A 20,038-nucleotide genomic window follows, 5' to 3' on the forward strand; every position below is an offset into this window, starting at 1 on the left:
GGGAGGGTGGCCCCCTCACGGGGAAGGGACTGTGCTTCACAGCCCGCCGGCCAGCCAAGTAGCCTTCTCTTGGACTGAGAGCCGTGTGAGTTCGGAGTTGGGCCCTGGGGGGTGCCAGGGAGGGCAGGGGGAGGGCATGGCCCTGGGCTGCCTGCGGGTTCTCCGGGGCAGGAGGGCGGCTCGCCATCTCTCCCCCACCCCGCCCCTGCCCTGTTGACCTCAGGAAAGAGTGAACAAGAAGCAGAAGAAAGTTGCTCCGTCAGAGGAGGATGACAGCGGTGTTGAAGTGTATTATCGGGAGGGAGAAGAGGAGGTGGAGGAGATGAGTGTGCTGCCCAAGGTGAGGGACAGCGCTGAGGGGGAGAGGACAGGCTGTGCTGGGGAGGGAGGTCCTTGGCCTGAGAGCTGGGCAGTCTTCGGCTCGTCCTCTTCTCTCCCATGGCCTAAGGCGGGGCTGCTAGGTCTTCATTTGGTCATTAGCATCCTGAGTTCGAGACCCTACTTTACCCAAGGAGTGGGCTGCATAAAATAAATTCTCATCAGTGTTTGTTGAGTAGAGTGGAATTAAATCAGTGGGATAGGCAAATAAAGGCTTAACCTCTTTGAGCCTGTATCTCCCTCTGAAAGATGAGGACGGTACCATTTGGACAGAGGCCTGACTGTGGAAGGGCTGCCCAGACGTTAGGTACTCATATCCTTACACCCTTGGGACGCCTGTCCCAGCTCTGCTATCATGTTATACGCATATGGTACTTCATACAAGAACGTACGTAGGAATACACATACATATGAGATTTTTAAAATTTGTCTTTACATACGTATGTTTTATAAGCTTGTTTCCTAAATTAACTTAATTATAAGGAAATCTTTTACATCACTGCTTTGTAGTTTCTCCAGCAGAGTGGGCCTGGCGTAGCCTGGCCCTGGGAGGAGAGGAAGGTCCCTGGGTGTGGTGGGGGCCCTGGCTCCTTGGCGGAACAGGGTACAGCCCAAGCTGAGTGCTTTCCTCACACACCTCTGTGATCCTTCAGGGGAAGCCAACCAGGCCAGCAGAAGCGCCCCGGCTCCAGCTGTCCTCTGGTTTCATTTGGGACGTGGGACTAGACTCTCTGACCCCGGCATTACCACCTCGAGGAGACAGCTCAGACAGCGAGGAGGACGACGAGCCGCAGCAGGCCACGGTGGCGTATTTTGCAGGGCTTTGTCCTTTAGCAGGGACCTCTGGGTGCCAGTCTCCTTTGCTCTGTCCAGGCCTGAGTGTCCTTTTGACGGAGCAGGGCAGTCTCAGGCCTGTGAGCAATCCTGGGGCTCACTGACCACCCTGTCAGCTCTGGCTTCCAGCACAGACCGCCTTAGTGGCCTGGGGAGCAGGTTACTCACGAGTTTTTGTGCCTTCCGTAGCAGAAGAAGAGCAAGAAGGAAAGGCTGCTGGAGAAGCAGAAGGCAGAGAAAGAACTGTCCCGCATTGAGGAGGCTCTCATGGATCCTGGGCGACAGCCAGAGTCAGCGGATGATTTTGACCGCCTCCTGCTTAGCTCCCCCAACAGCTCCATCCTGTGGCTGCAGTACATGGCCTTCCACCTGCAGGCCACGGAAATCGAGAAGGCCCGGGCCGTGGCCGAGAGGGCTCTCAAGACCATTTCCTTCAGGTCTTGGCTTGGCCCTCTGCTTGGGTAGGGGGTGGCTCTTGGCAGGGAGGTGTCTCCCCGCGCTGCAGGCCTTGTCGCCTGCAGACCGTTTCCTCCTCAGGAGGCCGACAGCAGATTGGCTCGCTGCCATCAGCACCCGTGGGTTTTCAGGCTTCGGCTCCTAGCAAAACAGATCTGCTCGTTTATATTTTATGGTCCTCTTCACTGAGGTAGTGAAGGGTGACACTTACAGGAATCCCTGTGCTTAGATAAGGTGCCCAACTTGGAACAGAAGTAGAACAGGGACAATGACTGCGCACAGGTGGGTGCAGACACTCGGTAGCCACGTGCCAGGCACAGGGTTTCCTAACAGCTGAGAGGAGGGTTGGCAAGCCTTTGCTTCGTTCTCTTAGTTTGGAGACAAAACCAGACCAGAGATTCTGTTCCTTTCTGGCCAAACCTTGAGCCAGGTTAAAATTTCGTGGGCTTTCTTTTTTGGAGTGGAGGCAGACACCAGGGAAGCCCAGCAGTCAGGGCCGGGCGTGCCTGCTTCCATGAGAGCTGCAGCGGGGGCCACGGGCTCACTTGAGGGCGGGAGCTGAGGATGTGGATGGAGCCTGTGAAGGAAGAAGTAGTTCCAGGCAGCATCCCTAGGTGGTGTGCAGGCTTCCTTGGGCCGAGGTGATGGAGCTCATGTGCGGACTCTCTCTCCAGAGAGGAGCAGGAGAAGCTGAACGTGTGGGTGGCGCTGCTCAATCTAGAAAACATGTACGGCTCCCAGGAGTCACTGACCAAGGTCTTCGAGCGGGCCGTGCAGTACAACGAGCCTCTCAAGGTCTTTCTCCATCTGGCTGACATCTACGCCAAGTCAGAGAAATTCCAGGTAGGAGTCTGGGCCAGGTGGCCCACTGTCAGGCCGTCCTCGGCAACTCGGAAACCAATTCCTGGGGAGTCCAGGGAGTCTTCCACACAGGCTTGCTCTGTGACCTCTGGGCCCCAACTTGTTCATCTTCCAAGTGCGAGGAGTCCTTTCCTCCCACGTCTGCTTTAGGAAGGCAGGGTGAGGATGAGGGAAGTAGAGGGGACAGTGGACCCCTGTCGTGTATCTCGTGGGCATACAGCCACAAGGCAGCAGCTCAGCCACATGTCCCTTTTCTGTCTCTCCTCTTCTCCCTTGGCACTCTCATGTTCTTCTACTCTTACGACCTCCATACAGCACAGGATTAGTAGGCAGACTCCCTACCCTGTCAGACCCTTTCTGTGCTCTCCCCATCTCTGGGAACCTGCCTGCTTTCCTCAGGATCTAGAGTTGCGCCTACTTAGTGACCAGAGTCTGAGGCCACGTCTAGCCTCGTGAGCGTACTGTCTGTCATTTGTTATTCTCCCTGTCTCAGTTGTTGCCCCCTCTGTCATATCACACTTCATATCACAGGAAGCTGGTGAACTCTACAACCGGATGCTGAAGCGGTTCAGGCAGGAGAAAGCTGTCTGGATCAAATATGGCGCCTTTCTTCTGCGGAGGGGCCAGGCTGGGGCCAGTCACCGTGTGATGCAGCGAGCTCTCGAGTGTCTGCCCATTAAAGAGCGTGAGTGCTCATCCCTAGCCTCCAGCCCCATTCCTGGTCACATTATGCTCTGTGATATCTGGGCGTAGGGATTGGAGGTTTTCTCATCTGAGGGTGGTGTGGTATTAGGAAAGCCTGGTGGAGGGCATGGATCTCACTGTTATTATATGCTCATGAACATCACATGTGTTGCATTTCAAATGCTAAACTTTTAGAGATGGAGGAACAAAAAGTAATTAGTGCTGATTTTGTTGCCCCTGCCCCATCTCCTTTCTGAGCCCAGAGAGTGGGGTATCTGCAGTGGGAGTCCTACATCAGTGCCCATTTGTGTATTTGGCCCCAAACTTTCCCAGTGTTAACTTGTCATCACCTAGATCTTGGAACCTATGAATAGGGAGTCAGGAGTCAGACTGTCCGTGCAGCACGTTATGCTGTGGGGAGGGGTCTCTCTGCTTTGTGTGTCTGAGCTGTCTCTCCCTGCAGATGTGGATGTGATTGCCAAGTTTGCCCAGCTGGAGTTCCAGCTGGGGGATGCGGAACGGGCCAAAGCCATTTTTGAGAACACACTGAGCACCTACCCGAAGCGCACTGACGTCTGGTCGGTTTACATCGACATGACCATTAAGCATGGCAGCCAGAAGGAAGTCCGGTGAGAGGCAAAGACAGGCCAGGGCTGAATTAACTTTGAAAGGTTGAGGATGTGGGCCAAGTGGATGAGTTTTACCCCCTGGAATCTTCTAGTATTCCCAGTTCTCTCACTGACTGGAAGAACAGCTTTGACATGACATACCCGGCCCTGTGGTACTCATTTTTCGACTTGTTTTGCTGCCTCAAGAGCCAGCCTCTGGTCTGTGTCTGGAGTCTTGGGTGGGCAGTAGGCTGGCCCTGGTGTGGGGGTCAGAAGACTTGGGTTTCCCACATAATTCATTGAGCCTGGCTCTTGTGGTAGAGAATGGTCGCAGGCTTGCTATTGTCACCTGCATCCCCAAAGGGGCAGAGAGGGTTAGAGACAGGTGGACTGAGGTCCCAAAAGAACTAGTGCCTTGGCGAAGCCCATCAGTGAGTTTGAAGCAGAGCTCTTGTCACAGATCCCTACCTTGTGTATATCCCCATCCTGGCAGCTTTGTCCTGACTCACTGTGTGACTTCAGGCCAGTGAGTCCTTTTAACACCCGTGAGTGTCTGTCTGATCTGGAAAGTGAGGGTGGCAGTCTCTCCCCGTGGACACCGTAGGAGTTAAGATGGTAGTAAATGTAAAGGTAGGAGTGAGGGTGCTGGGGAACGGGGGGCCTGGCTGCAGAGCCGCAGGGCAAGTAGACGAAAACTAGTCAGCGGTCCAGTGGCCGGGGGCAGGAGGCAAATGCTGCCTTGCTTTTCACAGGGACATCTTTGAACGGGTCATTCATCTCAGCCTGGCCCCCAAGCGAATGAAATTCTTCTTCAAGCGCTACCTGGACTATGAGAAACAACATGGCACTGAGAAGGACGTGCAGGCAGTAAAGGCGAAGGCCCTGGAATATGTGGAAGCTAAGAGCGCCGTGTTGGAGGACTAGTGGCCAAGCTGGCCTTGGATGACCACATCAGCATTGAGCCAGCCCGGCTGAATCTTGGGCCCCTGGGCCGCCGGAAAACTGTGTTGCCTGAGGACTCTTATTTAAATGTTGCTTTTTCTGCAGCAACTTTATGGTAATCCTGTCAGGATGAAAAAGAATTTGAGCTTTCCTATAATTCCTTTTTGCATGTTTTATTTTAGTACTGCTTTATTTCATCCCCACCCCCCCATTTTTAGAACAAGAGAGAGAAAGCACATATGAGGGGGAAGGGGCAGAGGGAGAGAGAGAATCTCAAGCAGACTCACCGCTGAGCATGGAGCCCAACATGGGGCTCGATCTCACAGCCCCGAGATCATGAGCTGAAATCAGGGGTCAGACGCTTAACTGACTGAGCTACCCAGGTGCCCATTTTCCCTTTTTCTGGGGTTGCTATAAACAGCAGGTTCTTGCACTCCTAAAAGAGCGAAGACTCTCTCCCTCTTGGGGGTTTCCTGAGGAGGAGGAACGGAGGGGCTGACTCCTGACGATCTTGTGGTCAGGATCCCACTTTGGTCCTGGCAGCCTCTTGGTCCGCCAAAGAGAGTCAGCAGAACCCAGGGAGCGGGCCTTCTCCCCTAGGTCTCAGAGTCTCTGGGCGTTCCCTCAACCTGAGCTCAGCCAGTTCTTGTGCCCTTTTATGGAGTACGTGAGGCTGGGACAGGAGAACAAAGGCAGACCCCTTTGGGGAGGACTATTGGGGAACCGGGCCATCTGAGAGGAAAGCCGTAAGTATTAGCTTAAATTACCTGGTGGTGTTTCCCTGATTATCTAAGGTCTCCAAGGAGGGTGTCTCATTTGTGAAATGGGGACAAAAAGTCCTACCTTGAAGAGTTGTTCTGTGGATGGAATGAGAATGTACGTGTGCTGCCACAGGGCCTGTGGGTAGGAGGCTTGGTTAGGGTGTAGACTGCCATGCTGTGTGAGCTGGGAAGAACTGCCGGTTTCTCCTTGTGGCTCCTCTGGGAAGAGGTTGCTGGGTGGAGGGCATTGATTGGTTTGATGGTTTTCCTTGAGACTGGAGGGAATGGGGACAGGATGGGTCCCCTACACCCATACCTGCCTGTGACCCTTGTAAACTTCCTAGAAAGATGGACTCCGTCTCCTTTGATCGTAATAATCCTGTATGTTTCAGAATTCTTGGACACCAGCGCAGACCCTGTAGTTGTTGAAGCCAGTTCCTGTTTAGCTTGGTCTTAAGGGGGTTAAATGTTTTCTTTGGCAGAGAGCTTCATGTGCCCTGAGAGCGGGAGAGCTTTTCCGTGGGAAGTGACTGGGTCGAATGCCAGGAAGCAGGACAGGGAGAGCATCAAAGGTTTTAGAAGTGGTGGAGGTGACCAGACAAGGGTGGGTGTGTGTGGGTGAGGGGAAAGGCCCAGCTGAGGCTGTCCTGGTTTTTTGGCGTTAGCATGGGCTATAGGAGCCAGTCTGCCGTACTGAGTGTGCAATCTTCTGACTCATGAAATTGAAGCCAATTTTCCCTCTGAGAAAGGCCAGGTTTCACCTCCTCAAATCAAATCAGATAACTGGGTCTAATTGTCAAGACATCATCAGCCGTAGGGCCTTCCCAACACTTGGCTTTCTCCCTCCACCCCATCCTCCCTCCCATCCATTTTAATCTCACCCAGGGTGTCTCTGTCCCCCACCCCTCCCACAAAGGAGATGGGATTCGGGCCTGTCTCCATGGCTACCAGCCTACTGTGGCATGGCCCATCCAATCATGCAGACACCAAGCTAGTGCTTTATGCTAAGAAAAACTTTATCAAAAATTTAAGTATATAAAATAAAGCCAGAGGTGGATGTTGGAGGCATCTCCCGGCTGAGCGCCCCCGAGCCAGGTACCCACGTGCAATCACGTGTACGTTAACCACACGGTATCCCATACGAGGCGTCTGCTGGTGAGCTTCCCTGTCCCCTGGCTCCGCTGGCCATGGCTGCCGAGGCTTGGGGTCCCGCCAGTAAAAGGACGTCCGCATCATAGTTACGGAAGGACCAGTTCTACAGAAGGGTCTTTTCTCCCAAGCTGTTGACTGAGTGGTTGCTGTTTGTTGGTGGGAGAGGGGATTTCTTCAGAGCTGGGGCCTTCCTGTTGGAGTGGACCCCGCTGTCTCCTCACTCTCCACACCCCGGGCTACTTTGTGCTCCTGGCTCCTGGCCCGTTTCCCTCCCAAGTGAAAAAAAAATCCCCTTCTGATGCTGGTGGGAGCAGGCATGGAGTTCAGTTTGAGACCAAGTACCGTCCCCTGCAGAGAGGGTGGGGGCCGGATCCCTAGGAGGCGAGCGGGGCCATCTCCACGGTCTCGGGCGCTGCCCCGTTGCCCGTCAGACCCTGGGCCCACTTGTGCAGGCGGCTGTAGAGCGGGAGGCCCAGGTTCTCGCGGTACAGATAGACGCCGGTGATGGCGTTCCACTGCGGCCGAGGCTGTGTGCCTTCTACCGGGAACCTGGCCACCAGCTCTTCGTCCTCCTTGCTGAGCGCCACGAAGCCGAAGAAGCGGCGCACGTTGTTGGCGGCCAGTACCCGGGAGTGCACCTCCGCCGTGCGCTGGAAGAGCTGGTCCTCGCTGGCGCGGTACTGCGCCCAGTAGGCCTCCTGGCGGTAGCTGAGCGGCGAGCAGTAGTGCTTGAGGCACTTGGTCAGGAACACCAGGATGGCCACCACGCCGATGAGCAGCCACCCGAAGAGCTGGCCAGGGAAGGGGCAGGTTTGAGGAGGGGCAAGGGGCTGCCTGGACCCTCACCCGCCCCAGGAAGAAGCCGGACAAGCAGGTCAGAGGGCTTGGGCTGGGCTGACGCTGTGGGCCACACCCTCTGAGAGCATCTTCTCCCTCTCTGAGGGAAGCCAGCCTTTCCGGCTGGGATTCCACTCTGTCCTCACTCCTTCAAACTCATGCTCTGGTTTTGGGTTTTGTTTTTTAGAAAATCTTGGGCTCCTTCCTGTCCCCCGCGTGCCCTGCTGCTCTGAGGAGCACTTCCAGCTGCGTGTTCTGCCCAGGCCTCTGCCCCGACGGACCCGTGCTCCCTCAGAAGTGAGCCACGGCTGAGGCTAGGATCAGGGCAGCAGCCGCCGCTTCCTGGCTCAGGGGACTCCCTGAGGTCAGCAACACCTGGGCTCCCTCAGTGCTGGGCTGGGGTCCTTCTGGGGATAGAAACTTGTCAACTCCTAGCTGACAGCAGATATTTCGTAAACTTACAGGGGCTCGTGCTCAATCTGGGACAAGTAGCGATGACTGGGATCCAGCCGAAGTCTGAGCCCGAAGAACATTCCTTTAATGTTTAAAACTTGCCTCACCAAGTCCTAAGCCACAGGCTACCCAGCCCAGATACTGATGCTGATGATCTAGTGCTTTCCTGGAGACCCTAGCCCCGGAGGACTAGCTCTGGCTTCAACACTGGACCCCCCGCCCCCGGTACCTCCCCATCTGCCATAGCCTAGGGAAGAAGGAAGAGGAGCTTCCCCTTGCACAGCCTTACCTGGGACTCATACTTGAGCCTGCGGGTGACCTCCTCCCGGAAGCCCGACATGTTGGCAGGGCCCTCCCCGCAAGGGAACCTGGCCAGGATTTCAGCGGCATGGGCTGGTGGGAAGCCCTTCTCCCCGGCTGTGAGGGAGGACGGGTCCACAAACTCGCTGAGAGCACACACGTAGGCCTCACCTCGAAGCAGGGAGATGACAGACCAGGTGACGGGGGCCACAGCCGCACGGCCCAGGATGGAGCTGAGGAGGAGGAAGTTGGGGGCGGCCGAGCAGTTCTTGGTCCTCCGGTACTGGCACTCGGCGACTAGGTTCCAGGTGTGGTTGTTGAGGATGACCCCGATGAGGAAGAGCGCCAGGGCCGGCACACCGATGGCTGTCAGCCCGTACAGGTAGTTGCGGGCGGGCGAGCAAGGGCAGTGGAAAGCCACCACGGAGAACAGCTCCTGACTGCCCACTGTGCCCAGTGCCACCAGCCCATTAAAAATCATTACGTCCTTGCTCTTGAAGAAGAGTGATAGGAAGCGGAAGTTCTCTGCAATCAGGGCTGCCATGGTGCTGCGTCAGTGGCGGGGACCGTCGGCAAGGCTGGGGTTGGGGGAGACCAGGATCAATGCTTCCTGATGGTTCCTGATGGGACTAGGAGGGAATGGAGGCTGGTGGGTATCTGAAGGCAGGGCATGGTCTTGCCATTTTATCCCCTCCAGTGGCCAGCCTGGTGCTTCCTATAGGATAAAGGAAGCTGATAAATGTTTGCCTTGGAAAACTGAAAGGAATCGAGGGGATCCTGTATGGCCAAGCTAGTGAGAAAGGAGGAGGCTTGGGGAACCCTGGGACTTTGGGGACATGGTGACAGCTGCTCACTGAGCTCCCGCTGGGTGTCAGGTGCTTTCTATCCCTCACTACCCATCATCATGATCCCCCAGGGAGCTGCCCAGTCCCGTGTGCATAGAGGTGAGGGGCTTGCCCGGGACATAAAAACGGCAGAGCTGAGATTCAGGCTCAGGTCCGTCTGCCTCAGGCACTTGGGTTCTTGTTAAAACCACAGGCTTCCCTTGCTGTCGGGATTAAGGATGGCCCTGTGGCGCCAGGGAAGGTGGGGTCCCGGTAGTGCTAGGACGCTGAGGGACCTAGGACTATTGGGGGCTGTTTCCTCCAGGCCTCTAGCCCATGGGCACCCCAGCTGCAGTGGGTGTCCTGGGAGAGCAGTGGGTGTCCTGGGAGATAAGGGCATGGGTTTGCCTCAGTGGCATGGGGTGGTGTGGACGAGAGAGTCTCTGGTCAGTGCCCAGCGAGAAACAGTGTCCCAGAGTTCATGAGAACTTTCCATTTTAGAGACCTTAGAGTCCAGACTGGTTTAGGAGATTCTGGCTGTCAATACATCCCATGACTTTTCTCTGGGTCTGTATCCTCATCCGTGAAAAGAGGATAAATCCTCCTGGCCTTTGGTCTCCCCGTAGGGATGCTGGTGGGAAAAGAAAGGGAATAAATGATGCCTGACCATTGTCCTCCGTGTGAGACCCTCCATTTCACCCTGTGAAGACTTTAGGGTGACTCCCAGAGGTGAGGCAGTGGGGACGATTCTCCTTCCTGCCAAGATCTGAGGCCTAAAGAGGAGAACACGCCTCACTTGAGGCCATGACAGCACGGAGGTGTCTGGGCAGGACTTCTGAGCCTAACCTAAGGAGGTTTGGGAAGCAGACAAGGGTGGGTCGAGCCAAGTGAGTCCTCTGTTTTCTTAGTCTCCGGCCCTTGCTCTGTGCTCATCCATGGGAGTCCTGGGGAACATTCCCTTCCCCACCCGTTACCCCTGCCCTATGTAGCAGCCTCCCAGGGGGCTGCCCAGCCTGCCAGTGACAGAGAATGGAGGCCGAGGCTCGACCATTCCCACCAGCCCATCCCCAGTTTGTTCGGCCGTGATCTGGGCTCCAGTGTGCCAGGAAGTGGGCTCCCTTTCTAGGCCCCACCCACACAAGCAGAGACACAGCCTAGGGTGTGGCCCATGTTCTCCCCATCTGGGGGATGAAAAACAAAACTCCACAGCCAGAAGCAGCCAGGGAATGGAGGGATAGGGTGGGCAGCAAACAGAGGTGGGGAGACCGGCCACATTTCCTTCTGTGCCTCTTCACGCCAGCAGTACCCCCCCGCCCCACGCCAGTCTCTGCCAGTGTTGCCAGATGGGATGGGCAGAGCTCGGTGACCACGTGGGGAGCCAGGAGGAGGAGGGATCTGACTCTTCCTCCCAAGCCCAGGGCAGGGACTCCATCCTCCACCCTGGGAAAGAGTTTGTAATGTTGCCAGGACTGAATGGGTTAAAGGCAGGCTCCTCTCTTCCTTTTCGCCTCTTGACTTCAGGGCTTCTCATGAGCTTTCATGGGGCCCTGGGTTCATAAACTGCCCAAAGTGGGGTACAAGATATCAGAACACAGAGGATGGTGAGCAGTGGAAGGATGAGGCCATCATCTGAGACTCCTGAAACATCTGGGCCTGGGTGGGACCTGCTAAAACAGCAGTCAGGGCAGAAGACAAGACAGCCTGGAAGAGGGCCGCCCAGAGGAGCCTCAGTGAGAGGCCCTTCTCCCCAGGACAGTCCCTTTGGGCAGCCTTGAGCAGTCCTGCCATGCTCCCCCTGTTGCCTGGCACGCCCCAAGGAGGGGCCCTTCCTTACCTGGGGCCAGCTGTGGTGCCAACCAGTGGCTCCAGCCTTAGCGGGGCGTAGGCCTGCAGGGCGGGCCCCCCAAGTGCTGCCGGCGCTGCCGTCCACGGGCTCCCTTGTGCTTTCTTCTGCATCAGAGCAGGAAGCTTGAGACCAGCAGGGCCTGGGGCCGGTGGTGTTTTCAAAGAAGTTTTTAAACTCCAGGGAAGCAGAGGAAAGAAACAGATGGAGCTCGTGCAGCAAGCCGCGAGTGGAAAAACAGCCTCCCTCCGGCGCCAGGCAGGGGAGGGCGGGCAGGGAGGGCGGTGCAAGAGGAGAGGAAGTTGGGCTGCCTGTTCAGCGGCCAGCGGCAGTGGCCCAGCCTGTGCCTGGCCTTGCCTTCCCCTCTGAGCCAGCTGTCCCGGCGGCCTGCACACCAGTGGGACCAGTTCCGGGGCCAGGCTGGGGGGCCTGCTGGGACATCCTGCCTGGGCCTGCCCTCCCTGTCAGTTTCAGGAGCACTCTCCATGCTGGATTCCTGCTGGACCCCAGCAGGGTTGGGGGGGCGGGCCATGCCATCAGAGTGACGGGGAGCCCTAGTAGGATGCACGGGCCAGGGCCTCTGCACCTTATTTTGGCTCTTCTCCCTCAGAGCCCTCCTGCGCCTGCCCATCCTCCTCCTGACTGCTGACTCTTCCGTCCATACTTCAGCTGACTCCCAGGTATTGCTTCCAATCTCAGGAGGGCTGGCAAGTGATTCTCTGAGGCCCTGTGGGCAGAGCTCTGGGTGGTGGGTGGAAATTACAACAAGGCAGGTTTGTTACCATCAGAGCTGCCCAGCCTGTCCCAGAAAGTGGTCATGAGCTCCCCATCCGTGGGCGTGTGCAAGCTGAGGCTGAAAAGTAATGGATCAAGAGCGCTAAAGGGGAGAACCCTGTCCAGGGACAGGCTAGATGACACCTATGATTAAGGGAGACCCCCGGTCTCCCGTCAGCTCTGCAAGAGCTTGCGGTTCTAGGATGGTGGGACTGCTCAGTTCCATGCTGTGCTTGTCACGGGCAGCGATGAAGGGAAAGACCAGTGTTTATTATCCAGGTCCTCCCATGTGCCAAACACCACTCCAGATTCTTCCTCCAAAGTTACCCTTTTTATTCTCACCATGCTTGTGAAAAGTGGGTCCTTTTAAAGTTGTATTTTACAGATAGACACACTGAGGTTTAGAGGGATTTGGTGAGGTCTTATTGCTCTAGTTCTTGAACCCCAATCTGCTTGACCCAAACCTTTGTTCTTTGACATTTGTACCTCCTGATATCCTGGGCTGGCTTTTCGCACTGGAAGCCCCTCCCCACCCACCAACAGAGACCTGGTTTCTATGCCTTTGAACCCTGTCCTCATTCAGGGTCTCGATGAAGTCCCACCCCCAGAGGAGCCCTCCAGCCTCTCCATCAGCCTCCTGGGCCTACAAGGCTCATCCTTCTCCCAAATAATGAAAGGAATGCAGACCAGGTCTCAGAAGTGGGGATGGAGGGAAGAATAGATGGGAAGAAGGGAAATCATGAAAACAATGTTGCAGGAATCTACATTACATTAACCACCATGTACCTAGGGCCTGTTTTGTCCCACAAACTTCACAGGCTTTGCCTGTTTTCTGATTACAACACCACCATCAGGTAGGTGCCCTCATCCCCGTTATATAGATAGGGAAACTGAGGCACAGAAAAGGAAGCAATTGGCCTGAGGGACACTCTAAGTGGTAGTGGTAGAGCCAGCCTTTGGCCCAATTCTCTCTCGTTCTGGAGTCTGAGCTTTTTCCACTCTAGGCAGCTCCCCAACCCCACCCCTCCATCCTCATCCCTACCTCAGACCACAGCATCTTAGCACTCTGGAGCCCCCTCCCCAAGGGTAGGGGTTTTGAGAAAATGGAAAGATACCAGCTTCTTTTCTTTTCTAAATGCCCAAGCTCTGGGGAGGTCTGATTTCCCTGAGACTGGGATGTGAAGGAGGCATTCAGGTGGTCTCCAAGGAGCCCTCCAAGGGAGGACGGTGTGGTCTGAATGTGTCCCCCCAGATTCATGTGCTGAATCTTAACTCCCCAAGGGGATGGCATGAGGGGGTGGGGCCTTTGGGAAGTGCTTAATCAGGAGGGCAGAGCTTCATGAATGGGATCAGTGCCTGGAAAAGAGGCTCCAGGGAGCCCCCTGCCCCTTCTACCTGTGAGGACATGGCAAGAAGTCCCTGATTTAGAACCAGGAAGAGGGCCTCCATTAGAATGTGACCTTCACAGGACCATGATCTTGGACCTCCCGCCTCCAGAACTGGGAGAAGTTAAGTTTTGTTGTTTCTAAGCGACTCAGTTTGTGGTGTTCTGCTGTAGCAGCTTCACAAGGCTAAGACAGGAAGACTCTCGTGCTCGGGACTAAATAAATGTATAGTCCACTTGACAAGTGTTGAGTGGCCTCCATGTGACCACACGCTCTGGCTTCTGCTGAGTAGACCTAACTTCTGGCATGTTGTCTCCTCTCCTGCCACCGCAGGTGTGTTACATCAAGTGAGGCATGTCCTCACGGCCCAGCTACAGCCTCATTCAGGAGATGGACCCAAAGCAGAAGGTTCCTGCTTTGTGAGATAGCCAGAGGCCCTCCCACTCCCTGAGCCTTGAGCATAAGGGAACAGAGATCATAAAAATTCACAGCGAGGGTGGCCATGGGACCCAAGAGGAGACAGTGAAGTAGAGATGAACTGGCTGGGGAGGGGGCTGGGCAGGTGGGAGCTTGTCCACCCAGACCCCCCCAGCCAGTTCTGAGCCCTTCTGACTAATACTGCTGTATTGCAGCTGGGGCACTAATGTCCCCTTCCAGCTCTCAGGTGAGCGCCTGTGCATGTGGGTCTGTCGCAGAGGTCCGCGCTGTGGCACCGGCAGGCTTCATTCACTTTTCCATCTCAGCTCACACTCTGCTGAAGTAGGTGGCCACCTCCTTGCGTGGAGCCTGGGGCCCGCCCCCCGCCCAGCCGTTGCCCAGCATGGGCTCCTCCTGGCCCAGCCGCAAGGGCGGCTTGCATTTGTGCCAGCTGGCCAGCAGCCTGTTCATGGTGCCTTGATCCGTGATGCCTCGTAGCTTCTCCCTCTCCTCCTCAGCCCCATCCGTGATCGCAGGGGCAGCTGAGCCATCAGGGGCCGTGGCTGCTGCCCCGTGGGCGTGACCCAGCTCCAGGTCGTGGTTCATGGCCTCGAAAAACTGCTGGATGCAGACCTTGGCGAAGGCCTTGGCGTGCTCCGTGCACGTCTCATCGAAGAGCTTGCGCTCGATGTTGATATAGTGGGCCCAGTACTTGCTTTGGAGGAAGGCGGCCTGGGTGAAGCAGGGCCGCACAGAGCGCACGACGAACGCCAGCAGCGTGGTCAGCAGCACAAAGGACCAGCCGAGGGCCTGCAGGGGAGACGGGAGAGAGTGGCCGGCCCCGCCCTCTGGCCTCCCAGGCCTGTCTACATCCCCACAAAACACCCTCCCTCAGGGCCCTTAGGGGAGAGAGTGCAGACTAGGCAAATGACTTCCCCTCTTGGCTTCCGTTTCCTTTTCTGTCCAATGGGCATCTCGTGGAAATGAGATCCTCTGTAGAAAATGCCCCATGGGTGGGCCTGGCACTCAATACGTAGGAGATAACTGGGCAGACCTTGGACTGAGGCTGCCTGGCTTTGGAACCTGTCTCCAGTCCTTACTAGTTGACCAGGAGCGAGGTACCTGACTTCTCTGTGCCTCGGTTTCCCCACCTATAAAATGGGGCTGTTGGTAGTATGGATCTCGTCGGGTTGTCATGAGGACTAAAGGTAATCACGACTAGCACAGTGCCTGGTACACAGTTGGTGCTCAGTAACAATGAGCCACTACAATTATGTCAACAGGCCCTCACTAACCATGCCTCTTCCTTGACCTCCTGAGGCAGAGGGACCCTCGTCTGAGCTTTGCTCCTCTCCTCCGGCTCCTGGTGTTGTCTACCTTTTGGGAGCTGGCCTTAAATGAGCCTCCTCTGTGTGGGCTCTGAGCTAGGCCTCAAGGGTCACAGAGACAAACCAGACACTTGCTCCAACTGTGCTGAAGAGCGCTAGACATTTGGGTGCCAGACCCGTTCTGCCAATCATTCAGCGACAGGCCTGGGGCAGGAGGCTCTCCTAAGCTGGGCTTCCGGGTCAGCCCCCAGCTGGCCAGAGAAGCGCTGGCCGGGTCAGGATGAGAGAGGTGGGTAAACGCCTGTAAACGGGGCCGGGGGCTTGTGGCCGAGCACATGCGGGCTGCCAGGCTATAGAGCACGTGTTGGGTCTGGGGGTGTAGGCATCTACTGTGCCCGTCGGACAGGCAACGTGGCCCCGTGGGGCGGGATCTCCTCATGTTTCTGGGAAAGCCGGAAGTCTGATTTTTGTGTGAAAATGTCTGGTTTTCCAACATTGCCGAGTTGAATTTTGAATTCACCGGGAAGGCCAGACGAAACATGTCCCTAGGCCAGGCAGCCTGCCCTCCGGGGGCCCTTTCAGTTCATGATGCAGTGGTTTAAAGGTCAGGCAGAGGGACAGCTGTTCGAGGCCCTGAGGCCTGGGAAAATGGCTCAAGTGCCCACAGGGAGGAAGTGGTTTAGAAGGAAAGCAAAGCTGGGACACTCGGAGCCGCATTCACGTGGGGGCTCTGATGGGGATGTGGGCCCCACAGGAGGGCCAGAGCCAGGGAGCCGGTTGTCTGGACTTGCCAGAGCAGAGTGTTCCTCTAGCTCTGGTCCGGGAGGCCGGGGCCCCCGCACCCTCCCTGCCCCTCTGACATGGGGCTCCTTCCTCCCTGTGCTGTTATGACTGCAGGAAAGGCTTGGGGGCTTCGAAGGGGGGCGGGTCCAGAGGGGCAGAAGACAAGACAGTGGAGTCCTCCCCTGGATTTCCCTGTCAGTGGGCCCTCCGACCCTGCCTTTAGGGCATATCCCAACAGAGCATCCCCCTCACCCAAGCACTCCCTTCCAGGGGTACTGGGACCCTCAGATCCCACTCTCTGAGAGTAGGGAAGCACCTGCTGGGGGCATTTGCTAGGGAAATGTACCCAAATGGCCCAGCCACCCACCTGCCTCACCACTGCTCTGGCCTGGAAGGAGAAAATGATGCAAATACACCAGGCTTCCCAGCTGGAGCTCTGGATGGAGGAGGTGGGGCTGGCCGAGCTATTAGGACTACTCTAGGGACCTCAAGACAGGACACGGGCCTCTGGACGAAGCTAGCCACAGCACTTTTTCCAGGTGGCCTGGATCCAGGGAAGACACACAGCTCTGCCTTCAGAAGCCCTGGCCTCCGCTGGGATGTGCCCCTGCCCCAAAGACCTCCGACTGAGGGGAAGCCCCAGCCCAGTGTGGAGAGCTCCCATCTATGGGGTAAACATGACTGTGCCCTGAGGAAGCCCTATTTCAAGAGGTGGGGGATTGGACCTTTGCCAGAGGGACCCCGGGCCGTGAGGGAAGACCTAGGCCAAGGCCATGCCGCCCCCTCACCTGGGAGATGCAGCGCAGGTAACGCACGGCCACGTCGCGGGCCAGCAACCAGTCGCCATCATAGACGTCAGGGCAGGGCACCCGGGCCAGCAGGCGGGCGAGCTCGGGTGCAGAGAGACCAGGGGCCAGGCTGCCGTTGCCCAGCACCGTCACGGGCACGGCAGTGCAGAAGGCGCAGAGGAAGCATTTGCCATCCAGCAGCGTGACGGCCACCCAGACGATGGGCGCGATGAGGGCGCGCTGGGCCATGGAGCAGAGCATGTACCGCAGCACGGCGGGGTCCTTGGTCCGGCGGCCCGGGGGCCGCTTCCACTCCTCGGCCAGCATGGACACGTTGTTGTTCACCACCAGGCCGAGCAGGAAGAGCACGAGGGGGGGCGCCAGCAGGATGCCCGCGCTGTAGGCCGCATTGTACCCCGGCAGGCAGGGGCAGCTGAAATCGAAGGCAGAGTACATCTGGGCGCTGGCCAGGGCCATGATGCCGCAGATGCCATTCATGAAGGACTCCTGGTTGGACTGCAGGAACTGGAAGATCATCCGGAACTTGTCCATTGTGCCCCCTTGGGCCTGGAGGCCTCCTCACACCGCGCCCCTGCTTTAGGACGGCCCCTGGGGCCTGCTCCGCCTGGCAGGTGCCCGCTGCATGGCTGGGACAGGCAGAGCTCAGGGCCGTGGCTGAGGTCACTGTCTCTTTGAAAACCTTCTGGTGAGGGGCTGGCTGGGAAGGCACGCATCAGCCAATCCTGTGGGTCCTGCCCGAGTTCGGCCCCTCCCCTCCCTTCCTTGCCTGGATTTCTCTCTCCGTGGCTGCCTCCAGCACTGGGAAACCACAGGGGTCACACCTTTTGGAGACCAGTTCTCTGTGGGTGTGAGAGGAGGCTCAGAGGCAGGCTGAGAAGACACTGTCTCAGCAGGGGTCGGGTGTGGGAGAAGCCAGGGCTGTGGCAGGGCCTGAGCTTCTTGACCTTTTCCCCTGGGTTCCTAGAAAGCAGGGGAGCTCTCCCCCTTCTGCACTTCCCAGTGGGTCTTTCCTCCATGCTGTATGAGGGCTCATGAGGGCTCCTCTGTCAGTGCAGACAGTGATGGTTTGACAAGGTAGTCACGGTGCTGATGGTGGCGGCTGTGATGGGGGCAGTAATGGTGGTGGGGATGGTGAAAGTGAGAGTGGTTCTGATGACAGTGGTGGAGGTGAACATGTTGGTGCTGTTCCTGGTGGTGGTGGTGGTGGTGGTGCTGGTGATGGTGGTAGGAATGGCAGAGGTGGTAGCGGTCATGGTGGTGATGGGGTAGTGTTGATGGTGGTAGTGGGGATGGTGGTGGTGGGGATGGCAGTGTTGGTGGTGGGGATGGTGGTGATGGTCATGGTGATGGTGGGGATGGTGGTGATGGTCATGGGGATGGTGGTGGTGGGGATGGTGGTGATGGTGCTGGTTATAGGGTAGCGTTGGTGATGGTAGTGATGGTGCTAGTAGTAGTGGGGATGGCAGGGTGGTAGTGGGGGTGGGGATGGCAGTGGTGGCAGTGGTGGCAGTGGTGATGGTGGGGATGGGGTAGTGTCGATGGCAGTAGTGGTGATGGTGGGGATGGGGATGGGGTAATGTTGATGGTGGTAGTGGGGATGGTCATGGGGATGATGGTGATGGTGCTGATGGTGGTGGGGATGGTAGTTGGTAGTTAGGGTGGTGGTGGGGGATGGGGATGGCAGTGGTGGTAGTGGTGATGGTGGTGATGGTGATGATGGGGTAGTGTCGATGGCGGTAGTGGTGATGGTGGGGATGGGGTAATGTTGATGGTGGTAGTGGGGATGGTCATGGGGAGGGTGGTGATGGTGGTGATGGTGGTGGGAATGGCAGTGTGGGTGGTGGGGATGGTGGTGACCGTGGTGGTCGTGCTAGTAGTGGTGGGGACGGCAGTTAGGGTCATGGTGGGAGTGCAGATGGCAATGCTGTTGGTGATGGTGGCCACAGTGGGGACAACAGTGGTGCTGGTGGTGGTAATGGAGATAGGGCTCAGGTAGGCCGGCATAGTGTAAAAAGCCCTAAATTTGGAGTCAGAGGTCGGGGATCTGCAAGATTGTGGGGTTCTCCTCGTGGCCAGCCAGGAAGCTATGCTTGCGAGCACATTGCAGGGGCTTTTATATTCTGTCTGCTCCTGTCTCTGTGGGCATGTCTTGTGTTTAAAGACGGTGGATGACAAATCCCTTCCGGGCTGCCCCTCCTACTTCTACTCCCCCAGATCAAAAATTAAAGAGGTGGTGCTGTGGGGTTCATGCCTGGAGCGGTGGCCTCCAGGGCATCTGGGGAACCAGGCCAGGGCCGCTCCATCAGCATATCAAAGTGGGGTCAAGTTCAAAGTGCTCCCTTTGATGTTGCCCGCTCTCCCAGAAAAACAGGTCAGATCCAGCTCCAACCAAATGGAGCCCAAGCAGAGCAAGAGCCTGGATACGGAGGCTCTGTGGGGACCCCAGATCTGTGTGTCCCTGTGTGTGTCCACATGTGAGCTTCTTGTGGCTTTGGGCCTCTGTGTATGTGCATGTGTGTGAATGGCCATGGGAGAAGTCTTTGTGTCTGTGTGTCTCTGTATGCCCAACAAGACGAGCCCTGCCTGGGACTTCCCCTGGGTCAGGCCCAATGCTGGCCCTCCGCATGCATCACCTTGTGTAGCGCTCATACAATCCTATGGCAAAGATGTTATTGTCCCCATTTTACAGAACTGGGGACTGTGGCTCAAGTTAAGTTACTAGCTCAAGGGCTACATGACTTGTAGGTGGAGGAGCAGGATTTGAATTCAGACCAGGTGGGAGTTAGGGGATGGAGGAGGGGCAAGGAAGGGTGTTTTTGGCCTTCCTTCTTGGGCTGAATCAGGTTCTCTTATTCTACGAGTTTGGATGGAAATGCTGGTATATCACAAGTAGGATTTTGTGGGGAAGGATATTGATCTCCTCAGTCCTCAAGCTTGAGCACCTGCGCTGGAGGTCCTTGGAGGATCTTTTCTGGGGGCTCTCCAGGGGATGACCCCACAGGTGGAGAGCAGGATGAAGGTGATCCAGCCAAGGAGGTGTCTGTTCCCAGACATCTGCTGCAGCATCAATGTGCGCGGTAGACAAAGTTTCTGAGCTCCTGGCAGAGCCTAGTACATAGCCCCACATGTAGAGTGGTGGGGTGGGGTGGTGCAGGAGCTCTGGAGCTCAGAAGGAGTGTGGCTTCAGGGGCTGCCTGGAATCTCTGTGGCTCCCTGTTTGTAGATGATGGGTCCTTTCAGTGACACCTGAGCTGGCTACCAGCTCGAACCTCTTTTTACTCTATGCTGGGCTGCTTACATTCTCTGCCAATTCTAACTTCAACATTATTTTATGTTTCTTAAAGATATTATTTATTTATTAGACAGCGAGAGACACAGCGAGAAAGGGGATACAAGCAGGGGGAGTGGGAGAGGGAGAAGCAGGCTTCCTGCTGAGCAGGGAGCCCAATGCAGGGCTCCATCCCAGGACTCTGGGATTATGACCTAAGCCAAAGGCAGATGCCCAACGGACTGAGCCACCCAGGTGCTTCTTCAACATTATTTTAAAATACTTGATAAAAACAGTTTGCTTGGGGTCCACCTGGGTGGCTCAGTTGGGTAAGCATCTGT

The 20,038-nt window shown here is 56.6% G+C and overlaps 3 protein-coding genes across 4 annotated transcripts in view; 1 reads left to right on the top strand and 2 right to left on the bottom strand.

Moving 5' to 3' along the window:
- PDCD11 (programmed cell death 11) overlaps window positions 1-4,920 on the top strand; it is a 38,719-nt gene extending 33,799 nt beyond the window's left edge. Inside the window, exons 30-36 of one of the 2 annotated variants that reach the window (XM_082722444.1) lie at window positions 224-340; window positions 1,032-1,181; window positions 1,402-1,649; window positions 2,343-2,511; window positions 3,061-3,214; window positions 3,677-3,842; window positions 4,574-4,920. In XM_082722444.1, coding sequence (XP_082578570.1) covers window positions 224-340; window positions 1,032-1,181; window positions 1,402-1,649; window positions 2,343-2,511; window positions 3,061-3,214; window positions 3,677-3,842; window positions 4,574-4,745 — 1,176 coding nt within the window. In that variant the 3' untranslated portion in view covers window positions 4,746-4,920. The remainder of the gene's footprint in view (window positions 1-223; window positions 341-1,031; window positions 1,182-1,401; window positions 1,650-2,342; window positions 2,512-3,060; window positions 3,215-3,676; window positions 3,843-4,573) is intronic. The other variant, XM_082722445.1, reaches the window with a different exon arrangement.
- Window positions 4,921-6,522: 1,602 nt separating this feature from the next.
- CALHM2 (calcium homeostasis modulator family member 2) lies at window positions 6,523-11,101 on the bottom strand. Its single transcript, XM_082722510.1, has 3 exons — window positions 10,925-11,101; window positions 8,256-8,981; window positions 6,523-7,467 (listed from the first exon to the last, which is right to left on the bottom strand). Exons 2-3 carry the CDS (start codon window positions 8,808-8,810, stop codon window positions 7,051-7,053), a joined length of 972 nt encoding a protein of 323 aa, XP_082578636.1. The 5' UTR covers window positions 8,811-8,981; window positions 10,925-11,101; the 3' UTR covers window positions 6,523-7,050.
- Window positions 11,102-13,620: 2,519 nt separating this feature from the next.
- CALHM1 (calcium homeostasis modulator 1) lies at window positions 13,621-16,960 on the bottom strand (the record flags this gene model as incomplete). Its single annotated transcript, XM_082719078.1, has 2 exons — window positions 13,621-14,319; window positions 16,409-16,960. The coding sequence occupies 2 exons, from the start codon at window positions 16,958-16,960 to the stop codon at window positions 13,837-13,839; spliced, it is 1,035 nt and encodes a 344-aa protein (XP_082575204.1). The 3' UTR covers window positions 13,621-13,836.
- Between the last annotated feature and the right edge of the window lie 3,078 nt (window positions 16,961-20,038).

Source organism: Mustela nivalis, assembly GCF_964662115.1.
Source record: "Mustela nivalis genome assembly, chromosome: 2".
Lineage (NCBI taxonomy): Eukaryota > Metazoa > Chordata > Mammalia > Carnivora > Mustelidae > Mustela > Mustela nivalis.